At 43.6% G+C, this 24,346-nt stretch overlaps 1 protein-coding gene and 1 non-coding gene across 5 annotated transcripts in view; both read right to left on the bottom strand.

Moving 5' to 3' along the window:
• Positions 1 to 24,346, bottom strand: part of Lrrc28 (leucine rich repeat containing 28) — a 101,985-nt gene that overhangs the window by 21,809 nt on the left and 55,830 nt on the right. For 2 of the 4 annotated variants that reach the window (XM_041657960.1, XM_041657971.1), the window contains 2 exons: positions 15,204 to 15,410; positions 2,866 to 2,968 (listed from right to left, as the gene is read on the bottom strand). In XM_041657960.1, the coding sequence (XP_041513894.1) occupies positions 2,866 to 2,968; positions 15,204 to 15,410 (310 nt within the window). The remainder of the gene's footprint in view (positions 1 to 2,865; positions 2,969 to 15,203; positions 15,411 to 24,346) is intronic. The other 2 variants (XM_041657979.1, XM_041657989.1) reach the window with 2 other exon arrangements.
• Positions 23,087 to 23,221, bottom strand: LOC121454951. Its single transcript, XR_005975391.1, has one exon. It is a non-coding gene; the product is annotated as a small nucleolar RNA SNORA70 (small nucleolar RNA).

The following is a 24,346-nucleotide window of genomic DNA, read 5'->3' as shown; positions in this document are numbered from 1 at the left end:
CTGCAGTGAGAGACAGACAACCCCAGAGAAAACAGCCCGGATGAGACTGGCAAACAGCATGAATGCCATGAAGCTGTGGCTGCCAGCTAGCCTCTACTGGGCTCTCCCAGAGTCCTTCCCCCTCCTGGCCGTGGCTTCCTGTGAAGCTCCTTCCACCGTGAAGATGGCTGACCTGTGTAAGCAACAGGATTTAATGTGTGACGCGGAGCTGGGACACAACAGTTAGTTCATGCTCCAGGTGTCAATCATCGCTCTCAGGGTATTAACTATTTGTACTGTTATCTTTGCCAGAATAAGTATTGGAATCCTTTGCTTCTCTAGTAACCTCTAGCACAGTCCTGACATGCTGGTTAGTGCCCAGTATTCAAACAACAATACACAATGAGTAGGGGCTAAACTTGTTCACATTTCTATAAATACCAAAGTTAACTTCATGAGACTTCTGAAACATTTGTGGATAATTTTATTTGTAGTTTGTGGCTTTTTGTGTATTTTATACTCCATTCTCTAGCTTTCTCCACAGTTAATTTATATATTTATATGTATGTATAAATATAAACAAAATCCTGTCATCTAAGGTAGTGTTCTATACACAAACATATAGACATGTATTATAAACCAGATTTTTGCATTGTTCTACAGGTTCCGAAAGCTCCATTCATTCCGTACTGCTGGAGCTGACTTCCTGGATCCTTGAGCTGAGCAGGGGTGTGCTCTGGTACCTGGGGCTGCAAGGTTGCTGGAAGCAGCATGTGCGAGAATGAAGCACCACGTCAACAGAGCCTGGGCCGCGCATCACCTCGTACAAGTCCCTTCGGCACTGTTTTCCCACAATCCCTGGCTGCACACCAGGGCCACGAGGCTGCCATGTGTCACTTTGCTCGTCACACTATTTGCTTTGCAGTGACCAAACAGGGCAATTGCTCACCAAAACCCAACAAAGGAACATGTTACCCAAATTCTTGTTCAAACAAGCTCCCTTGCTAGACACAGGGCACACACTATTCTTTCTGTTAGGACTGTGTCTGCCTTGCTTCTCTGTCTCCTACAGAAAGGTAGGCAGCTTCAGTGCTCTGTCCGAGAATGGGAACCGTGGCTTTGATTTATTTTATAGGCAGAAGAAAGGGGGGAAAGTGGGACCTTCAGCAACACCTAGAATTTTGAACATTGGTTTTTCATTTAAATACTACATTAAGAAGTATCATTTTTAGGCATAAATTAGGCTAAATGACTTTAAAAAGATAAATGGCTTAGGAATCTAATGACCAGAATATGCAAAGTTTTGGGTTAAAGCAACAGACTGAAAACGGAGTGCAGTCTAGCTGTAAGCTGGACTGCACACACCCCAATATTAACATTATAAAACTGCTGTTACATATTTCCTGTTAATATTATTTTTCTGTATTACTGTCAATGAGACAAGCTTATAACAATATGAAGAAAACACAGACTGTTAACTAGCACTTCGGTTTCTTTCCTTGACTATTCATTTCCCCAAAGGTTTGGCATTTTCTAAAATCAACTACCATTGCTGCCAGTACAAACTCAAAGCTGAAAACTTTCTCTTCTGCACAAAAAGCACATTCTGGCCATCGGTAGCATGAAATGGCAGCTATTTCCTCAGTGCGGAGAGGCTGGTCTCAGTGCAGCCTGAGCCAGTGTGGGAGCCTGCTTCCATCCTTTCCTGTGTATTACAGTGAGGTCATTCCTCTCGAGTGAACCCCTTAGGAACTCACTAAGATATGACTATGTAGTGTCACATCTGCGACAAGAGTCAGCTGTTAGAAAAGCCACTCAGCTAAAACGTGTAACACAACCCACTGTTCCTGCTTCAAGAAGGTTTTGGATTTCATCAGCCTGGACAGGCTCTTTCGTCTAGGGCTTCCCATGGTAACAAATGTGTCCTCTTCCTGAGGGAAAGGCACAGTTCCCAGGATGGCTTTCTCTGGAGCAATCAGCACTTACTACCCATTCCCTGGAGCCAGGCCAACACAGAAGCGGCTGTCCTCTGTGTTCGGTATTGCCGGCTGTCTTCTCGCTGAGCTGCATGGAGTGCAGGTCAGGTATGTGGCTTGTTGGGAGTGCAGAGTCAAATGTGTTAGTCACGCCATCCCAAAGGTGGGCCTCTGGCTGCTGAAGTGGGGAAAGGAAGCTAGCAGTGTGGCCGTCCTTTCACCTCACACTGCCGGAAACACCTCATGTCAGGCGACCCTGGCGTCCTGTTAAAGCACAGGCCGATGCCACCTTTCTAAAAGCCCATGAGAAGGGGATTATTATTGCTCTGACTGAAACAGCTGTGTGGTCGCTGGACTCAAGATTTGTAAGAAGGGGCTACGTCTGCTGCTGAATTCTAAATAGTTAAAATTGGTAAAACCTTAGATAAAGGGCAGGTAACACAGCACATGGTCTTTGCAATCACACCCAAGGAAGAAAATCCTTTAACATAAGACAATTCCTCTATTTTCTAGAGTTTCTAATGGTATCTGTGTCAGGGTAGAAGTACACGAAAGTTTCATGCTGTAGACTTAAAGAGATACAAATTCATCTCAATGAAGACAGAAGGAGAGCTATTTCGATAGTGAAAAAGAAAATGCCTATGGTCTTCTCCTCTTTAGCCATGGCTTACCAGTTGAACCGAACGTACAACATTCTAAATTGCTTGCCTAATATTCTTAGTCCATAAAGATATTTGGAATAAGATATCAAGGCCAAAGATAAAATTTAAGCAGAATTATCAAAACTAGCCCATCCATTTTTTTTTTTTTTGAATTTTTGAGACATGGTTTCTCCGTAGCTTTTGGTTCCTGTCCTGGAACTAGCTCAAGCCCATCCATTTTTAAACCCCAACTGTGATGGCAGCCTTACCCACTGCAGCCGATGACTTTGTTGTAGAGATACGACGGCAGGCCTTTCAGGTGGGTGTTGTTATCCACATACACATACTGCAACTCTCGAGAGCGACCTAAATCTGCAGCAGAGACAACAGGGCTATAATTCCTTTAGGAGGGCGCTGTTATAACATGAAATACAAAATGTAATGTATAACATCATGAATAACGCCAAGTTTCTACTTTGGAAGAAAGAAAGGGAATGTTTAATTCTGGGTGTATATCTACGGCAGTTGTAATGTTGGCTTTGTGTCAGAAAACATGGTGTGGAGAACTTACTTAATCTAGACTTTGATTTTTAAACTGGGGGATGAAATGATCAGGAGCAGAATATCTGATCTCCTCTCATGTAAGACTTCTCTGACATTTTAGACAATTCCAACTGTCTCTCATAGGGACCTCATTTCCCTTCTTTATCTTTAGAAAATGTTATACAAACTAAGGTGATAGGTCAAGCTAACCAAAATGACTTTGCATCCCAAAACTGGATTTTACTTTTATGTGTATGTGTGTGTTCCGGAGTCCATGTCTCTGTACTACATGTGCAGTGACTGCAGAGGCCAGAAAAGGGCGCTGGAACCACTAGAACTGGAGTTGTGACGTTTGTGGATCACCATGTGGGTGCTGAGAGTGAACCTGCATCCTCTGAATGAGCAGCCAATGCTTTTAACCACGGAGCCATCTCTGACCCTCTCCTTTGTGTTTCTGTAGGCCAGAGACTGATGTTGGATGTCTTCGGGGCCTCTCACTGAGGTGGCACTCACCAGCTTGGCTACACTGGCTGGCCAGTGTGCTCCAGAGATCCTCTAGACTCCGCCCCCATGCCCAGCACTGCCTACACTACCAAGCCTTCCTCTTATGTGAGTGCTGGGAATCTGAACTCAGTTCCTCAGGTTTATACAGCAAACATTTTACCTACTAAGTCATTGCCTCAGCCCCTCCTTCCGCCCTTTGATAAAGAACCTTTGCTTGGGTGAACTTCAGTCAAGTTCTTGAACCTTCTGTTACTTCCCTCCCTCTGTGTACTTCCTTGCAAAATCCAATTTTAATGAAGAGCCCTGCTAAGTCAACTTAGCAAGAACGCTCCCTCCATGTCTGATCTCCCTCCCTCATCATTCAGCTGGACTCTATTTTGGGGTTTAGCATAAAATACTTTAGCATTAAATGTTTATGTTTAGCTAGTAATTTATTTTTCCATTTCTGGAAATTTTTTGCTTACCTTTCGACCACAAAGAAAAAAAGAAAGATTTCTAAGATAGCTTAGGTGCTTGCTGCCAAGTCTGAGGACCCGAGTGCCATCCTCAGGACCTACACAGTAGAAGGAGAGAGCCAAGCCTGCCAGCTGCTCTCTGACCTCCACACATGCACACAGCACACTGCACACAAATAATACTAAGAAATCTCGAAGATCATCAAGAGGAAAAAAATCACTAAGTACTCAGAATCCAGACTCTCTAACTGCTGCTCACTCAAGCTCCAAACATGGCTGTGACGTCAGCACCTGTGCTAATGGTCAACACCGCCTGGTCCTTGAGCTTCAGCATTATCAGGGACAAGGCTCATAGGAAAAGAATCTGAAGTGTAAATGACTATGCAGCATACTTTTAAAGTATTAAGATACGTATGTACCAAAATATTGAAAACTGCTCTCTTAGTGAACTGAAACTTTACACTTACCAAAGCAGGTGAGAAAAATATCAACTGACCAATACCATATTCCATTAACACCAGAGGAGGCCTCAGAAATCCACTAAAATACCCATTTCCTCACAATTCCTCTGACAAAGGTTATAAACACAAACAGAAATTTGCTTCGTTTATATATTGTAAATAGGCTGCTCGTGGTGGTGCACGCCTTTTAATCCCAGCACTTGGGCAGATGGATCTCTATGAGTTCAAGGCCAGCCTGGTGTATATAGCAAGTTCCAGGCCAGTTAAGACTATGTAGTGAGAACCTGCCTCAAAAACAAAACAAAACAAAATGAAACAAAATCAAAACCATAAATGGCCTCTAGTCTCAGATTTGCCTTTCAGAGCCCCTCAGAGGGTGCGAGGTGGGGGTGGGGGGAATTCAAGGAAAGAAAATGAAGATTCTTGGCTTGGACTCGAGCAGTGGAGAGGCATGACGCACACTAATAATTCAAAAAGTAGAGACAGGAGTCCGCCAGCCTGATTTTGAATCTTCATTCTTCTACTTACTAGATATGTGGGCTTAGGATCTCATCTGTATAATAGAGAAAATAAAACTGTCTCCTAAGTTTGGTAAGAATGACTAGGTTTATAAATGATCAAGCAGGACTCTTGGCACAGAGCCTTCTCTAGTATATGACAGTTATTATTCTCATTATTATTAGTAAGTGACACACTGGAAAGTGTGGCCAATTAAGAGAGAACTTTCTTTGGCATGCAGCAGGGGCACTAACCCTTTTCTACACTTTAATTGCATAGAAAGAACAGGCGGCTGCAGCTCCGGAGGGGATGATTCACCCTTCAAGCCAAGGACACAGATGGGACATGGCAGAGAAAGCACCCCTCTGTTCCCATACACCACAGGAGCTCCTGTGCACACTAAATGAGGTGACACGCAGAGATCACACCACCAAGTTAAATACACACTGACACTTGCTGCTTTATACACAGTTTAGCCTTCTCTCCTCTCCTTGTTTTATGGAGGAAAGACTACTAGTTAATGGTTTAAAAATAGTATTTGCTTTACATTTTATCTTAGGGAGAATCTGGCCAGCACTTCCTGAGCACTTTCTAATTTATCATATATGCCCCTAACAGTAGGTACAATCTTGTGCCATAGCTGAATCAAAACTAGTATCAACTGTCTTAAAATCTATTACATATTAATGCTTCTTAATATTTACAAGTAGCACAATTGGTGAGGGGGAAGGAAGAGAGAGAGAGAGAGAGAGAGAGAGAGAGAGAGAGGAAGGAAGGAAAGAAGGAAGGAAAGGAAAGAGGAGGGAGGGAGAGAGGAGAAAAGAAGAAGGGAGAGGGAGGGAGAGAGGGTTGTAATAACATGCTCTTAGTGTGTTTGGAGTCAGAACTGAGCCTGGATCCCGGCTCTCTACTTGGTAACAGATTTATGATTCAGAGCATCTTCCTTTGCTGGACCATGAGGATGGCACTGTAACAGCTCAGATTGCTGAGTCTATGACACTGGTGTTTATGGCGCCAGGCTTGACTGCCTGCACAGTAACCGGTGCTCAGCAGAGCTTGGTCACTTTCCTCCCTCTTCTGAGTGTGCAGAGATCAGAAAGGGAGGGCGGAGACTGAAGAGAGCCAGGCAGCTGTTTTAGCTGACACAGCACAGCCTGCTGGTGAGGGCGAGACAACTCCATGTCTGGCAAGGTCCCAGGCTGTGCTCTGGCAACCTTAGAAAAGCATGCTATCAGCTGGCCAGAATAAAGTCCGCTGGTGAGACTCACAGCCACACAGGATCGGCATTTTAAGGTAATGAGGCTGAAGTATGAGTATCTGCTACATAGAAGAGCCTAGAGACTGTCCCTGCACTAACCTGTTGTCAAACTCATAACAATCCTCCTGCTTCAGTCCTTCTATTGCTAAAGCCTGGCTTAGTTCTTATATTCTTAAACAAAACAAATATTTTATATGTAGTATTTTAATTTTATGATCATTGGTGTTTTGCCTGCATGTTATGTCTGTGTGAGGGTGTCAGAAGCCCTGAACTGGAATTACAGGTAGGTTTGAGCTGTCACATGGGTACTGGGAATTGAACCTGGGTCTCTGGAAGACCAGACAGAGCTCTTAACCACTGAGTCATCTGCCAGGCCTGGTTCCTACATTCTTAACACAGAAAGAGCTTCACTCAGTAATAGATTTTGGAAGAGACTATTGACCTACTAGTTAACAAGATAACAGGGTTTTTTTTCATTTGACTAACATTATTTACTACCAATAATGCACCAATACCTTATGCTAAATAAACACCATAGAAGAACATTTCTTAAAACTTCTTATGGTACCCAGGAAGCAAAGGCAGGCAGATCTCTGTGAGTTAGAGGCCAGCCTGGTTTACATAATGAGTTTTAGGACAACCAGGGCTATGTAGAGAGACCTTGTCTCAAAAAAAAAAAAAAACAAAAAACAAAAAACAAAAAAAAAAACCAAACACACACACACACACACACACACACACACACACACACCCCATCACCACCACCACAACAAAGCCTTGTGAAAAAAAGGTTCAATATGTAAAACTTAGAAAGCATACAGTTAGTTACCTGACTGCCCAGATTTTAAAGCCATTAATAACTTTCCAGTTGGCTTTGCGGGGTGGGGGCATAGGGTTGTTTTTGTTTTTTCTCTGTGTAATAGACCTGGCTGTCCTAGAGCTCACTCTGTAGACCAGGCTAGCCTCGACTCCCAGGGATCCACCGGCCTCTGCCTCCAAGGTGCTGCATCACCACCAGCCGGCTTCAGGTGGCTTTTGAAAAAACTATACCACACCCTCAAGTAGCTCCTTCTTACAGACTCACAGATCAAAGTTTATTGCTTAAAAACTGGCAAAGCTAGAAGTCCTGCACAGAGCCCCGTTCTTTTCATTATTTCAACCTCAAGGCTCTGGCATATGCAGACCACATGGCTGTAGGAACAAAAAGCTCCTATGTGTTCCGGCTATGGCTCTCTTAACCACACAGTATGAACAAGCACAGAGGGATGCATGCCAGAACAGAGCAGGGCTGTGTTTATTATACCCTGACTAGTATAAAAGTCATTTGCTTATCGAAAGAGGAATAATAAGGTCTTTTAAACAATAAAGTGGGACCAAAGAAACCGAAGCATCAAAGCAGCAGATCCAAATTGGCTGCTCGCAATCCTCTGTCAGCATCAAACCAGCCATCAGAGTTCAGTACGCCAGACAACCAGGCTGAATTCCACCATTTCCAATGCTATAAAACACAGGGTTTCCCACACAGCAAATTTAGAACAATTTACAGGCTATTTCAAAATGACTTTCAAATGAAGTTAAATCGCCTATACGAACCCCTAAGTGACAAGGACACTTCAGCCACTTCTCCAAAACAATGAATTCTTTTAGGGGCTACCTTCTTTGAACACAGACCCACACACCAGACTCCATTACATCTTTTTATTATGTATACAATATTCTGTCTGTGTGTATGCCTGCAGGCCAGAAGAGGGCTCCAGACCCCATTACAGATGGCTGTGAGCCACCATGTGGTTGCTGGGAATTGAACTCAGGACCTTTGGAAGAACAGGCAATGCTCTTAACCTCTGAGCCATCTCTCCAGCCTCCATTACATCTTTTACACAGCCATAGTCACTCTGGCATATTCAACTTTTACAAGATAAAACTTCAGGGTTAGCAAGATGGCTCAGTGGATAAAGCACTTGCTAATACCCTGATAATCTGAATTTGATAAACACACACAGAGATTTTATAAAGCCCTTTCACAGTAGATTCTGGTGTAATGAGATGCTTCCTACTCTGTAGGTCATAAACAGCTACTAAATAAACTGAACGGTGGAGGCTTCCTCTGGTGCTGGTTTAAACACTCACACTCGAGGCAGGATCTTTGTGTCCACATCAGATCAAGTGACAGAACCCATAAGCACTGAGTTAGGGACTGTGCAAGGCACTTTGGGGCACAAAAATCAAGACACGACTCCTACCCTTCTTTATAGTCTGATTCTAGAGCAAAAATAGCTCATACTGATTGGATATTTATGAATAATTATAGAGTTGTGTGCTTTTACATGTATCTTACAGAATTCTTACAATAGTGCTATGAAATGTGTTCCTATTGCCCCTATTACTGATAATCAAATAACAGAGGATTAAACTGCAGCGCTGGAACTACCAGCAGAAGTGCCTGTTTCAGCATGATGGGTGAGGGACAGCACTGCTCAGAGGAGGAAGGGCTCCTGGGGGAAATACATACCCCAGGCATCCAGCTTGGAAGTCAGATCTGGCTCTGCAAGGGGCACTGCCAAGGAAGCAACTGATGAGGAAAACATCTCTGCTTCCTTTCAAAGACCAGAAGCCTAGCAGGTAAGTTCTGACTCAGATTTCGGACAGATGCAACAAGGGTAGGAAAATCTCCTTCAGGGAATATTTCATGGAGGGACATGTGCTAATCCACCCAGCATGGCAGAGACTTGCGGACTCAGAACAACACGTTGTTCAGTGCTGTGGCCGACAGCCAAAGAGCAGACTGTCTCGGAGACAAGGCATTCCGAACTGGACTCACTTTGAACTTAAGAACTTCAGAACGATGCCTGCTGGAATTTCAGATTCCTGCTTTTAAGTCAACTGACGACATCATCCAGACTCTGCCAGCACTGCACATTCTTGTCACCAATCTACAACTCTGTTAATACTAGAACCAAAGTAACCAAAAGCTTTGCTGCCGAGGGTCCAGATCCAGGCTCGCCTGAGATGGGATGTTATACGGTCCAGGATGCTCAGGCTCATGATGTGACTGAGGATGGCCTTGAACTCCCAGTTCTCCTGCCTCCACCACACAAGAGCAGGGATTACAGACATGTGGCACCCATCTGGCTTTGTTTTGTTTTTAATTGATACTTTCAAGAGAACAGGGCTTGATTTTTTTCATCCCAATCTTTTTCCACACCACCAAATCCTACTCAGGCTTAGCAAAAAATACATATTTGTCCATATAAAGCTCGGTTAATCTCAGCGTCCTTCCTTTCTCATTACACACTAGCACAGAAAGTCAACATCTGGCCCATGTTTGCAGAAGCCACATTAAATAATCCGTGCTAATTCTCTAAGAAAATTTAAAGCCAGAGCAAACGATTTGGGAGGACGATGTAGCCCTATTAGGAGACAGTAGAAAGGAACCAGACAAGGAAAATGATTTTTTATTACAAGTACTTACAAAAGGGAGCACTGGACGTCAATTATCCATTTTCTGTGCTTGCTCTCTCCTCCCTCCCTCCTCCCCTTTCTCATGGATGCGCATGTGTGTGGAGGTCAGAGGTCACCCTGGGATGTCATTCCTCAGGTGCTAACAGCATGTTTTCTGAGGCAGGGTCTCTACTGGCAAAGAGCTCACCTAGTAGGCTAGGTTGCCTCACTCTCCCTTGTGCTGGGCTGACAAGTGTGTGAGCACACCTAGTGCCCGGCCGACAAGTGTGTGAGCACACCTGGTGCCCGGCCGACAAGTGTGTGGGCACACCTGGTGCCCGGCTGACAAGTGTGTGGGCACACCTGGTGCCCGGCCGACAAGTGTGTAAGCACAACCTAGCTTTTCACAAGGGACTGGGGCTTGAACTCGAGTGCTTAGCCTGAGCTATGTCCCGAGACCTGAACATCCATTTTCTTGAAGACATTTGGATTCCAGAATTAAAACTTCATGCTTTAAGTAAGATATTTATAGTTTTAATGAATAGACTAATTCTCTCATGTCTTTCCACTACTAATTTTTGGACTTTATGATCAAAGCTTTCTTTTCGGTTTTCTACTCATAATTAATTTCTTTTCAGTTTTTTATTTCATTAATATTTCTCCTTTGATTACAGACTTAGCCAACATTATTCCTACAGAATACAATTTTAGCTTCATATTTAAGTTTCCCTATAGATTGTACTTATCACACTTTGGGGTCAAATGTAGTCCTAACTCCAACTCCTGGGACTGTCTGTTTCCACTAGAACAAATTTGCTAGTGTTCCCACTTACTTAAGGCCATAAACTTGGCATTTAACTCCCACTACACAAGGCTCTCAAGGCACCAGTTCTTCATTGCATCCACACATTTACAGTGCAGTGGACTAGAGTTGACGAGCACCTCTGAGTCTGGGATCATGGAACTTATCAATTGACACATGCATCAGAACATCACAGGGTATTTCATAAATACACATTTTAATCTTTTTATGTACAAGCTAAAATTAAAACATGAAGCTATTAGTTTCAATCCAGCTCCAATAGTGGTTTGCAGTCTGATTGGTTTTACTGTGTGGATTTAAAATAAAGAAATAAAAAACTCTTAAGTAGCAAGTGCTGGTTTCTCAGCAAATATGGAGAAAGTGGGAATAAATAAGAAGCAATACGAACAGTATGTACAAGTACCACACCTGGCATTTCCACGCTCCATTGGCATGGGAAGGGAGGGGCTTGCTTTGGTACATGTTTAAAACCACGGGAGCTGGGCTATAACACTAACGTGCCATGTCTGGTTTTTACCTAATAGAACAGCCAGTTCTTTCAAAGCAAGTAGGCAAACCCCCAGTGTCCTCTGTCTGTGCTGCAGATGGACAGTGTAGGAGACAGTCCAGGAGCTACCATCACATTGTAGCACTGGTCACAACTTCCCAGGAAAGCTAACATTTCATGACTGCTCTCTCCAAGGGACAATTCCGAGGCTGGTCTGGGAGCCCAGATCATTTCTCATTACTAGGCTCTACTAACTTCTGGGCTTTTTCCATGGTAAGTTATACACTGGTTATTTTGTAAACCTCAATGTCACATGCCAAATATTCCTAAGGATTTATCCACTGGGGTATAGAAAAATGACTCAGCAGCTAAGAGCACTTGCTATTCTTGTATAGGACCCATGTTCAATTCCCAGAACCCATGTGGCAGCTCATAACTGTCTGTAACCCCAGTTCTAGGAAATCTAATTCCCTTTTCTGGCCTCAGAGTACCAGGCACACATGTGGTACACACATATATATGCAGGCAAAACACACACATAAAATATAAGTAAATCTTTCAAAAGAAATAATTCACAATTTTTAAAAATTATTTTCTATGTGTGTGTGCGTGTGCGTGTGTGTGTGTGTGTGTGTGAGAGAGAGAGAGAGAGAGAGAGAGAAAGAGTCAGGTCTTTCCTTTTACCATGTGGGTTCCAGGGATCAATCTCAGGGATTCAGGCTGGATGGCAAGCACTTTTACTACCTGGGCCTTCTGGTTGACCCTAACTTACTGTTTTCTATAGAAACATTTAATAAAAAGTTAGCCTGCTACAGTAGTTCACCTTTGTTTCCTTCTCCAGCACTTTCAGAGAGCTAAGACACGCTTTCCAACAGCCAGTCTGTGCCTAGCAAACGGCCCCTTGCATCTATTATTCAACAGGGAACAAGTAGTAGACATTCCCAAATAATTAGGCTGACTAATTATGCAAAGCAGGCCAGGAAGGAGCACCCGGGAGAAAGCTTTTTTTCTCGTCCCCTGAACTCTCAGAAGCTGAGAGGCGAAATCACAATCCTGTGACTTAGTCTGTCAACCTCACTGTATCAAGTCAACAGCAAAAATGCAAGTTTTGAGACTGCTGCTAACTTTCCCAGCACGAGGCTCCTGTGCTGACAGTCACAACTGTGCAGAGCCTGTCTGTAGGCTCACCTGTCATTCAGCTGTCAGTGTACAGTAATAATAGAGCATCCTTCCTTCTGACGCATCTTTTCATCTCAGGAGAACACAGTCAGCGAGGCCCAGTGGTTTTGACAGGATCACAGGTGACTAAAGACAGCTAATGGGGCCACAGTGCTGCAACAATCCATGTCATCCGTACTCCGTACAGCCAGCTGCTGGAGCTGCGCATGACAGCTGCGTAAGAGACCCTCCAGCTGGACTTCAGTAAGTGGCTCCCTATCTCTCTCACAGAGACATCCCAGTACACATCTCACAAGACCTATGCTTCTAGGACAAGCTCTAAGCAGCATGACGAAACACACCACTTTTTATTGCCTGGAAACTCTGTGTGTGTGTGTCTGTCTGTCTGAATGACCATAAAGAAGCATTCATATCTGCTAAATTTCTAAAAGGGAACACTAACAGCTGCATGTTCTCAGATCATTCTTAGAATTGGATGGCTCTAGTTTATCATAAGAGTCAAAGGAAGATTCCAAATGTATACACTTAAAAAGATCATCATCGATACTGACATCATCGTCGTCATCATGGACACAAAGTCTTACGCAGTGGTCTAAATTGACCTCAAACTCACAGAAATCCTACTGTGAGCATGAGGCACAGTAAGATGGCACAGCAGATGACCGAAAGCTGCCACTACTGAAACACAGACAGGAATGGGCAGTGAGGAATGACCAAGGGCGTGAGGACCCAGGACTCAGAGCGGGAGCAACCTGCAGGCAAGTGCAGCTCTGTGAAAAGGGAAGCTGAGACAGAGAGGAAGGGCAGCACCACAAACAAGGCAGGACGTAGCCTGTAGCAGCAGATGCTGCCAAGAATTGGCCAGATGAGGCTGAAATGGCAGAGTGAAACCTGGTCATGGAGATGGCCACTTTCAGTATGGTGCCCTCTCACACAGACCAGTTCTGGAACACGGAGAGCATGTGTCGAGGCGGGAGGACCATCTCTGCGATGCAGCTCTGTGACTAGCACAACTCTAGGCAGGTTCCGTACCTACTCTTACGTCTGTAAAATTAGTTTCTCGATGGGTTTGCAGTAACTTTCATGACAATTAGAGAGGACATGTGCAGCAATGAAACAGAACGCTCGGCTCAGGAGACAGCACACAGTAACTGACACGTTCTATTAATGCACAGTTACATTAGTGCAGACAACAGCGCTCACACATGCAGCTTCTAATGGGACCACGCCTTACACGGACAGTGTTGACGGTGATGATGATGATAAGAGGGACTTGTAGAGGTGACACCAGACTTAACAAGCTCATCTGTTTCTGGTAACATCTGACAGTCAAATCAAGAAAAGTTCAAGGTTGCTTACAGGAGAATTTGCAGTTTTACCCTGAACTCTGGCATTACATTTGCAAGCTGAGCTTTATGCTGCAGAAATGAAATGATTTACTCTTGTCCCCCCTCCCTCTCATCCCTACCTTCCTTCCTTTATCACCAGCACTGACCACACCATCCTGCTAGTCATGTGACTGAGAGCCATTAGGAACTGGTCCAAAGGTTCTGGTGGCTACTGTGGGGTAGGAAGGGTCTTGAGCACGAGACATGTTTAAGAGCATGAACGTAACGTGTCTCCTCGCTTTTCAGTCGCCTACTGCACACGTCTTTAGAATTCTCACCCATAAACTGTGCGGGATGGAGATTGTCATCTGTGGCCTGCAGACATGATGGTGAACCTCGGCAATTTCTACAGGGCACACGCTGTGAAGTGGTGCAGCCGCCTCTGTACTGTGCGAGGTACCTGGCCCTGTAACTGTTCTGTGTTCTCTTTAGTCCAGCAGGTATGTTTACTCTTTAAATATTTATATCTTCACTCAAAAAGCTCTAATTTCTTAGGAATATAGGTTGTTTTGAAATGGCTTTATGTTAATTTGTTAATTTTATAATTGTGGAATATATTTGTGGGAAATTAATCTCCTTAAATTTAGCAGTTTTTATTATGTGAATTGATTTTAGTGTTTTTAATATTTTAAAGAGTTCATGAAGAGACTTGGAATTGGGAACTGATGAAATGAATTACATTGGCCAACATTTCCTTTCAGAAGCTGGTGAACTATTTACTTCATTGTCCTCAGAGATAAATCATGACTATAAGATGTTTCTATGAGTAAAATTACAACAGTTTGGAGTCCTACATGGCTTCGTTTTTTTGACTTTTGTTTCTTAGAAGTTGAAAAAATAGTTTAGCTCTATGTGAAATAAATGTACCATATTATTAAAGACCTATGGCATCTGACATGTAACAGGTCAAAAAGGGCCAACTACAGAAACCGACAGAGGACAGGCTTTTATTAGCCGTGGTGGCATTTCTAGCACAGTAGGCAATTTAATCAGCTTTAAAGTCTTCAAAGTTTTGAAGTCAGATTTTTCTGGCTTTAGTACTTACAATACTCAAAAGTAGTTTTCCAAGGTAGGAGCCAATATCTAAACAGGCAGATTTGGGATTTGGGTTACATGGTGAGGACAGAGGGCTTGCCTAACACGCACAGCCGAGGGAGAAGGGGAAACAGGAAGCAGCAGGTGTACTGTTCTAGCCGTCAGCTGCTCACAGTGCTCAAGGCTGTCAGACTGACAGTCACGTACACACTAGTTCCCTGCGCACGATAACCTCATAGCAGGCGTATTCTGGACAGCACTGTCTTTGGAAGTGTGGGATTCCTGAGCTAGGCATGGTGGCACATGCCTGCAGCCCCAGCACTTGGGAGGCCGAGGACGGAGGGTGAAGGTTCACGAACAGCAACATCTCTGACTAAAATAACTTCACTTGTCACCTGGTAATAATCATGCCAGAAACGGATTTCTAGAGGACTCATCAGGAGACACAGGAAGAAACCAACCCATCCTAGTTAAAGAAGCATGTTGTGTTTTACGTATTGGCTAGTCGATTCTGTCATATGACCGCAACACTTACCAAGTGGCAAAAATGCAAGACGGTTTCCAGCCATGGAGAGCTCGTTGAGGCTGGGCAGCTGGCAGAGATGGCGCGGCACACACCACAGGCGATTGCGGTCCACAGTGAGGTACTGCAGAGAAAGGCACAGGTGAAGCCTCTCGGGCAAAGCTAGCAAACGATTGGTAGAAATGTCTAGTGTCTGCAGCTCCTTCAAATCGCCAACCTCTACAACCAAAACCAAAATTAAGATAAATCGCATTCTGATGAACTGAAAAGATAACATAAAAAAATAGTCAATCCTGCTACAGTTCAAGTAAGTAAAATCAGTTCGCAGGGCTGTTTCCACAGACGCGACGCAGAAGTACAGGAGCCAGAGCTGGGCTGCAAGCCACCCGGCCTAAACAACCCTTCTCTCATGTGTGTGCAGAGATGTGCTTGCTCAGTGCGCATGTGTGGAGAAGTCCACACCAGCCATCTTCTTCCGCTGGTCTCTATCAGTGACCCGGTGTTTTCCCCAGGTTCCTCCCTTCTGCACCTGCTTTCATCGGCTGTGGTTATGGATGCGCACCACGGTATCTGGGTTTTTATGGGGATCTGAATTCAGGTCCTTATGCTTTGATAGCAAGCACTTAGGGAGCCGTCTGCCCAGCTCATGCCAGTACTGAAAAGTGCTGAATGGAGAAAGAGTGGAAGGCACAGAGTGATGAACCTGAGCCAGAAGTCTCAGGCAGACGAATGCAAGATTTTGATCAGGTAAAAAGGAATGATTACTCCAAGGTGATAGCTAGATAGCTGACCTTCTACAGATAATAGGGGATTTATAAGAGAATGCACCCCGAAGAACAGAACAGAACTAAATGGAAGATACCCTGCACTAAGAAACAGGGAATCTTTGAAGATTTACTTAATCTACCTTCTGTTTACTCCATCAGTCCCTCCTAACAAGCAACTACAGTTTTAATCTGCTCCAAAGTCAGTACAACCATGTTCTTGTCATATGCCAGGTAATTGCGTGCTGCTAAGTGAATACTGATAAATTCTTTACAAGAAGCTAAGTTGTTCTCAGGAAGCGATCACCACTTCAGGGGACAGACATTCACTCTGTCTCTAGATGCCATCCTCCACGCCATGGCTCCCCTAAGCACTGGGCCAAACAGTTCTACTTCTTCCACTCCACAGATGCGTGGTTAGGAGTTACAGCACCATCCTGGGCACACAGCAACACCACTTCTGTCAGGTAATAGTCTTATACCTTCACATGCGCTCTTCTTACTGCTACTGACCAGAACTTAGCCACACAACTCTCACACTTAATACACAGAGTAAACCACAACATCCAAATGAAGATCAGATGGTAGAGACCATATGTGACCTACAAAGCTTAAGTATATTTATTATCTACATATTTACAGAAAAAGCTTTCTGTCTTTGCTATAAAATTACCACTAGGAACATTTAAAAATGTTTTATTATACTTATTATCATCATCATCATTTTTAGAGTATGTATACATACTTGTGCTCAAAAGTCAGAGGGCAACTTCTGAGAGTTGATTCTCTCTGCCACCACGTAGGTTCTGGGCATCCAGCTCCGGTCATTAGGCCTGACTACAAGAGCATTTGCCTTCTGAGCCATGTCTCTGGCCCTTGAAATATCCCTAGAAACAGCTAAGTCTTTTTATATGAAAATAAGGTAGGGTGAAAATAGGTTAACTTCAAGCCACTTTCCTAATGCTGGCAAACTTATCCTAGGATGTTCATGATTTACTGTTCAATTTCTGCAAAACTGAGTAAAACACTTATCTGAAGACAGGCAGGCATGATTCTGTGCCAATGGGAGTTTTGTTCCATCTGAACTTAATGGATACACATGGAGCTCCAACTCACTCTTTGTTCACCTCTTAGCTGTGATATAGCTGATAAAGTCCACCTTCATCTCTGTTTCACAAACAAAATTACTACTTATGCAGGGAGTTGGGGAACTCATATTCTAAAAGTGAATAAAAACAAAGAAAAATAGAAACAACAGGAACAAAACGTTTTTGACCTACTCAACACAGAGACTATAGGAGCGCCTGGACCCCTGCGTGGGCCAGGTGACCAGAGGATGGCACAGCAGGCAGTGCCCTAGGAGCTCTGGTACATACAGGAAGCCAGGTGTGCCAGAGCTCAGAGGAGGGGGAGTCACACGAAGAGCTCAGGCTTCTGGAAAAGTTCCTGGGGAAGGAGCCTGGAAAGGCCAAGAAGAAAGAGGATATTGCAATCCCAGCAGGGTGTGGGGTGTGGTAGGAAGCATGAGGAGGGGCACAGAAGAGAAAAAAACTAAACAGTGTGCCCATGCCCAGCATAAACAAATGGCAGAACAGAAAAGAATGCCAAGGCCAAGGGCCTGCTGGAGGCAGGGACGTCATGTGGAGACGATAAACTGTTTAGAGCATGAAGTCCTCTTTGGGAGTGCCAAGGACATGCACAGAAAGCACCAGGTAGAGGAGCCTGGGCTGAGAGGATGAGGGTGTGTGTCACTGTAAGAGATAAACTATCAAGGAATTTCAAGCAAAATGCAGAGCCATTTTAAGAAAAGCAGACAAACTTGACTGGGTCTGGAAACAACACAGTAAGAAAAAGTCAAGGTCAAGTTTAAGCCCCAGTTTCAACCTTCCTAACGCTGTGATCCTTAATATATACGGTTCCTCATGTGCTAACCCCAACCATAAAACTATTTCATTGCTACTTCTTTAACTGTGATTTTCTACTGTTATGAATCATAATGTAAATACGTGATAAGCAGGATATCTAATATTCAGCCCCCAAAGGCATCAAAAACTGCTGCTCTAGATCATTGGTTAAGATATATTAATGCAAATCCAAAAATTTGATTTTCTAGGAAAGAACATATTAATAGGACTTATTAAATACGAATCAAGCTGACCTCATTTGACACCCTGGAAACTAAAGCAGAAGGCACATTGTTTTTAATGCCAGGGTGCATCATCCAGGTTTGAGCATAGGCTCCATCACTGCGCGGGTCTCACATTCCAGAGGGCTGGAACTCTACAGAGTAGGTGCCCTGACTAACGAGGTTAACGGCACAAGAGAAAAGCTCCACGGTAGATCTGAAAAGGCAGATGAAAGAACCAGTGACAGACAGGTAATGGGAATTAAATGATCAGAGAGACAGAAATGAACAGAACTTCAGATACCTTCAGGACAGAAAGAAATTACAAAAAAAAAAAAAAAAAAAAAACACTTGATACCCCAATAAGAAGAGAATCAGGAAAAGGGGATAGAAAAGTTTCAAAATAATGGTTAAATTTTAATCTAAAGATCCAAGCAGCTCAATAAAGACCAGAAATACAGAGAGATCTACACCTACACTCATACATCATAAAAGGCAGCTGTTGGAAACAATGACTTATGTGCATGATATCAAGACAGCTAAAACCATAAAACTTAAAAGCCAACAAAGCAACCGAAACTGCACATTTAAAAAAAAAAAAATCAAAGTGAGGGTTGGAGAGATGGCTCAGAAGGTAACAGCACTCGCTGAGCAAACCTGACAGGCTGAATCCAGTCTCAGCACTCTCTTGCCCCACCCCTCAAATAAAATTAAACTTAAAGAAACAAAAATATTTGAATTGCATAAACCATAAATGGCAAAATGATGGATGTGAATGCAATCATATAAATAAGTATATTAAATATAAACTGGGCTAGGTGTGGTGGCGCACACCTTTAATCCTAGCACTTGGGAGGCAGAGGCAGGTGGATCTCTGAGTTTGAGGCTAGCCTTGTCTAAAAAGAAAATTCTAGGATAGCCAGGGCTATGCAGAGAAATCCTCTTTAGAAAAAATAAAAACAGGGGGCTGGAGAGATGGCTCAGAGGTTAAGAGCATTGCCTGCTCTTCCAAAGGTCCTGAGTTCAATTCCCAGCAACCACATGGTGGCTCACAAGCATCTGTAATGAGGTCTGGTGCCCTCTTCTGGCCTGCAGGAATACATACAGACAGAATATTGTATACATAATAAGTAAATAAATAAATATTTAAAAAAAAAGAAAAAATAAAAACAAAAAAGGAAATTGACTAAATAACCCAATCAAATGCAAAAGGATGTTAGACTACCTTTAAAAATGTCATGCTATCTGTAAGAAACACAAGGTAGAGGCAAAGGCACAACTAGGTTTGAAGTTCAAGGAGGAAAGAGCACAGCAGGCAAACAAGAACTACACGAAACAAGGTTATTTTCTATCACAGAAACAGACAGGACGGTGTGTGCTACCATAAGAGACAGAGAAACAGTTCATAATGGTAAAATAGTCAGTAATTCAGGACAATAATCACAGGTATATACATAACTAATAAAAGCTCCAGATGAAGGGATAAAGTGGCGTCAACACACCCCTGTCATCAACTGATGGAGCAACAGTGTAAGTATGGCAGGACCACGCATGACCGACTCTTCTGACATCTCAGAAACTGCACGAGAAAACACTGTTTTGGAGCACACGATGCATTACCCAGGGTTAACTGTACGCTACCCCATTAAATATTGAAACCACACAAAGGATGCACTCTGACAAAATGAGATTAAAGTGGAAATACACAGAAGAAAGAGATCTCGGAAATCCCCAAATACTTGAACATAAAGCAGCATATTTCTAAATAACCAAGTAAAAGAAATTGAAAAGAAAATCAGAAAATGTTTTTGATCAAATGAAAACAAGAGCAAATGCCCAAACTGATGGGACACAGGCAGGGAGGTGGTGGGTGGCAGCTGGAGCTTCGCAGCTCTAGGGAAGCTCCAGACATGCTTCCGAAGCCTCCACTGTGACAAAGGAGAAAAGAGCGAGCACTAAGCTCAGTGAGCGAAGAGAACAATCGAAGCTACGATAATGAAGTAGAAGTCTGCAAAACAGACACTCAGTAGAAACAAAGTCCGTTCTTACATAAAGCTGAGTGGCAAAGCTTAGGCCGGGCAGCAGGCAGGAAGGAAGGGGAAGGAGGCAGACATAAAACGGACCAAAGATGGAATAACAACTTTACAGAAATTAATCATTTACTCCAGTAGGAGAACAGATAAACTCTGCTATACACACAATCCACTATACGCAGAGACGAAGGAAACAGTGCCACACCGCACCACGGAATCTCACGGTCCCCGATTCAAAGGGCACATACCGCATTAGGTAGCATTACGCATTCCTCTGGGAAAGGCTACACTCCCGAGCTGGACAGCACAGCAGTGACTGGCTGCCAGGCCTGGAGCGGGGACAAAAGCTGGCTGGTAGACAGGATTTTAAAGACGTCCTGGGAAGGAGAGGGACTCAAACTCCTACACACATGCTGGATCCTAGGAGACTGAGTTGCTGTATTTTTCTTAAAAAAAGTAACTCAGGATTATCTTAAATTTTCCTGAAAGCTATACAAATAATATATATGACTTATTAAAACAAAACTTTAAAAAAAATCCATATGTTGACTTTGTGAACACTGTAAATAAGTACAATAGTTACTCTGAGTATAAATGCACACAATAAGTTTCTTAACTGTTTTTAGTTCTAATAAAAACGACAGACTGGCTGGCCAGTGGTCCCCACGGAGAGGGGCTCCTGTCTCCAGTGCCCCAGCACTGTGGCTACAGGTGGATGCTGCCACCCTGGCTTTTTCATGAGAGTGCTGGGGATCTGACGGGCCCATGCTTATGCAGTAAGTCCTCTACCAGGTGAGCCATCTCTCCAGCTACAGTTTTATCATTCTTGATATTGAACGTGTTTATACTGAAAGTGATTTACACTGACAGATTTAATATTTTGACAACTTTGACGCTATTTATTGCTATGTCACCTTGAGATCAGCACAGTACAGACAGACAGACGTGCCACGCCCCTCTGTGATGCTGACAGCCTCCTTCCCATTCCAGCTGGGTCTCCTGACCACACCTCTTTGACCCTGCTTCACTTCTTCCCCAAACATAACCATCACCCTCCAAGTCTCATTTCCTTAATGTCCCCTGAACAGTCCTAACTTCACAACTGTTGGTCACTGTTTACTTTTATGCTAAATATACAAAAGCCTTAAAACCTTTCAGCCACTTGTATCTTGAAGACGTCTTCGATGCCGCCACACAGTCATTACTGAGTCCAAGCATAAAAACAACATCCGGGTACTAATTTCAAAGAAAAGCAGTAAAGTCCCCTTTAAGTCATCACTCCATGGGTGCACACTGACCTAACCTAGAATTTAAATGGGATGGGAAGGAAGCCACCCACTCGAGGCCAACCCAGTGGCCGGCCGCACAGAGTCAATAACAAGGCTTGCTATTTCCACGTCTGGCTTTCTTTTTCCGGAACCACTAAAAACAGCTCCAACTTCAGCCCCACTGCTCTCTGGGCTGAGGAGGACACGAGAAGAAATGGAAGTCTCTTCTACGCTAGGTTCCTTCCCGCACAGCACCCCTCCCCCTCACTCATGCACATCTTTTGATGCAGGTTTAATCTGTTAACTGCTAGGTATTATCAGCCATAAACCTTTGGGTTATTGATTCATTATTTCCACCATTAGTTTGCTGTAAACAAACCAATATCTGTTTACTTCAAGAGGTCACTATGTGATTACATGAAATGGACCATATAGTTAAATTCAATGACACACGGCAGAAAAAGGAGCATTTCAAATTTCTGTTCATCATACTATAAAGTGTTCCCAATGGACACTTGGATATAAACAGTTTCGTGATTTTATGGCTGACGTCTTATTACAAAGACAACTACAAACACATTATATGTTTTGTGTCTAACAGTGAAGGGGCTCTGAAGAACCAGAAACTAAGAAGGAGAAACTTTCTTGGGAAAAAAAAAATTGAAACACATAACACACACACACACACACACACACACACGCTCCAACAACTACTACTATGCAGGTATAACATAACTTGAATATTTGTGTACCTTAATGCAAGTTCCAAGTAAGGTGTACACTACCACAGATGGTAAAACACTGAGGTCATTCACACGGAAACCGAAAAAGAAGAAAGGGATGCTGTTGTCCCAATAACTGCTCGCCACTGTCTGAGAGACTCTGAAGTGACGCAAGAGTGAAATGCAATGAAATGAACGTGGATGCTTGATCAGACCGAACCCTCTCTACATGACAGCAATGTAACTTAGATCTAGCAGAAGCCAGAAAAAGAGAGTAAAGCCATCTGTAACATAGACATAAGAAATACCTGGGAGTGTTTATCTCAGTACCACAGTGACATGTTGGAACAATTCACATTATCAATCAAAAAACAAAATGCCAAACCTAAAAAAAAAAAAATCAAAAAATACATAGGAAAAACTCAAGACTCATACTGACAAATTCATAAAATCATATTAAAAAATTTAAACAAGATCTCAAAAATAGCATTTTTGGACAGCAAAATTCAAATTCATAGAAAGAACACTCTATTAAAATTAATATACACATGTAATTTCATTTTTTGTACTGGAAGTGAGATTATTAAACATGATCTGGTAGGATACAGCAGACTCTGTGGAAGCCCTCAGGAACACAGGGCCTGCCACTTGTCCAGGGGACCACGACTGGGATATATTTGATCTCGTAGTCTCAAGAAAGAGCTATTTCTCAGTGCTTCAAACTCCTCTTCACTATGTCTTCAAACTCCTCTTCACTAACCTTGCTGAAGCCCACTTCTCTGAGATGTGGGTCTTCTGGTGGCCAGGGAACCTGAACCTGGCTTTATGCAGAGCCTCAATCACGTGTCCTTATCCTGCAGCTTGGAGTGAACGGATATGAACCCCAGTCACTGTGCTGGGGCTTCCCAAAGGCGCCACATACACCTGCCTGGAGCCTAGACTGGGGACCGCACTGAGATCAGGGACTTGGATAACTGCCAGAAAATTATTGTCAAGGTCCCTTCGGACAACCCAACTAGGCAAGAGGCTGCACATACTACCAAGAAGCCTGCAATCTGCAATCCCTGCACATCAGGCCCTCATGGGGAAAGTGACTTGGTCAGCTTAATTGGCTGCAAAGTGATTCCAATTATTTTTAAATGGATGAAAGACTTAAGAGGTAAGTATCCTCTAAGGGAAAAAAAAAACCCTACAAATATTAAAAAGAAAAGTACTGAGGAGTTTTGCAAAATGTTACAGAACTGGAATAATAAAAGACGAAGACATCCAAGTTCAGCAGTCCTGACATGTGCAGGCTGCACCAGTGCCCACAGCTGGAACCCGAGGAGTGATGGGGAAAGTGAGGAGACTCTAGAAAATTCTACACTTGGGGCCAGGTGAGAAGCACTGCTTCATAAATAAGAAGGTGAATCCAAAGACAAACACATAGGCATCCTCATGAATATTAACCTTCATCAGGCGATGAAAGGAGACAGAGACCCACATTGGAGCACTGGACAGAAATCTCAAGGTCCAAATCAGGAGCAGAAGGAGACGGAGCATGAGCAAGGAACTCAGGACCACGAGGGGTGCACCCACACACTGAGACAATGGGGATGTTCTATCGGGAATTCACCAAGGCCAGCTGGCCTGGGTCTGAAAAAGCATGGGATAAAACCGGACTCGCTGAACATAGTGGACAATGAGGACTAGTGAGAACTCAAGAACAATGGCAATGGGTTTTGATCCTACTGCACGTACTGGCTTTGGGGGAGCCTAGGAAGTTTGGATGCTCACCTTACTAAACCTGGATGGAGGTGGGCGGTCCTTGGACTTCCCACAGATCAGGGAACCCTGATTGCTCTTGGAGCTGATGAGGGAGGGGGACTTGGTCAGGGGAGGGGGAGGGAAATGGGAGGCGGTGGCGGGGAGGAGGCAGAAATCCTTAATAAATAAATAAATTAAAAAAAAAAAGAAGCACTGCTTCAGAGCTGACAGGAGGACACAGATGTCCAAGTTTAAGCAGTGTGGGAGACACTGGGGTTCTGCTTTAGACAGAGCAAAGACTTTGGTAACCCTGATACCAAATCTGAAGACCGGAAGAGGCCTCACCGTGAGAACCACATCCCAGAGGTTTCACCCACCCTAACAAAGCCAGAAGGCCACTCTCTCAGGAGGGAAGGTACCAGGGGTACTGGTGAAGTCCTGCTCTGACTTAAAGTTGGAAAATACCCAGCATTTTCACAAGTAGCTGTGACATTATG

The sequence above is a fragment of the Microtus oregoni genome, unplaced genomic scaffold (assembly GCF_018167655.1).
Source record: "Microtus oregoni isolate MIOR12 unplaced genomic scaffold, Mior012 000000F_ref0000247, whole genome shotgun sequence".
NCBI lineage: Eukaryota > Metazoa > Chordata > Mammalia > Rodentia > Cricetidae > Microtus > Microtus oregoni.
The sequence above is the reverse complement of the archived record's forward strand: the minus strand, read 5'-3'. Positions and strand labels throughout refer to the sequence as shown.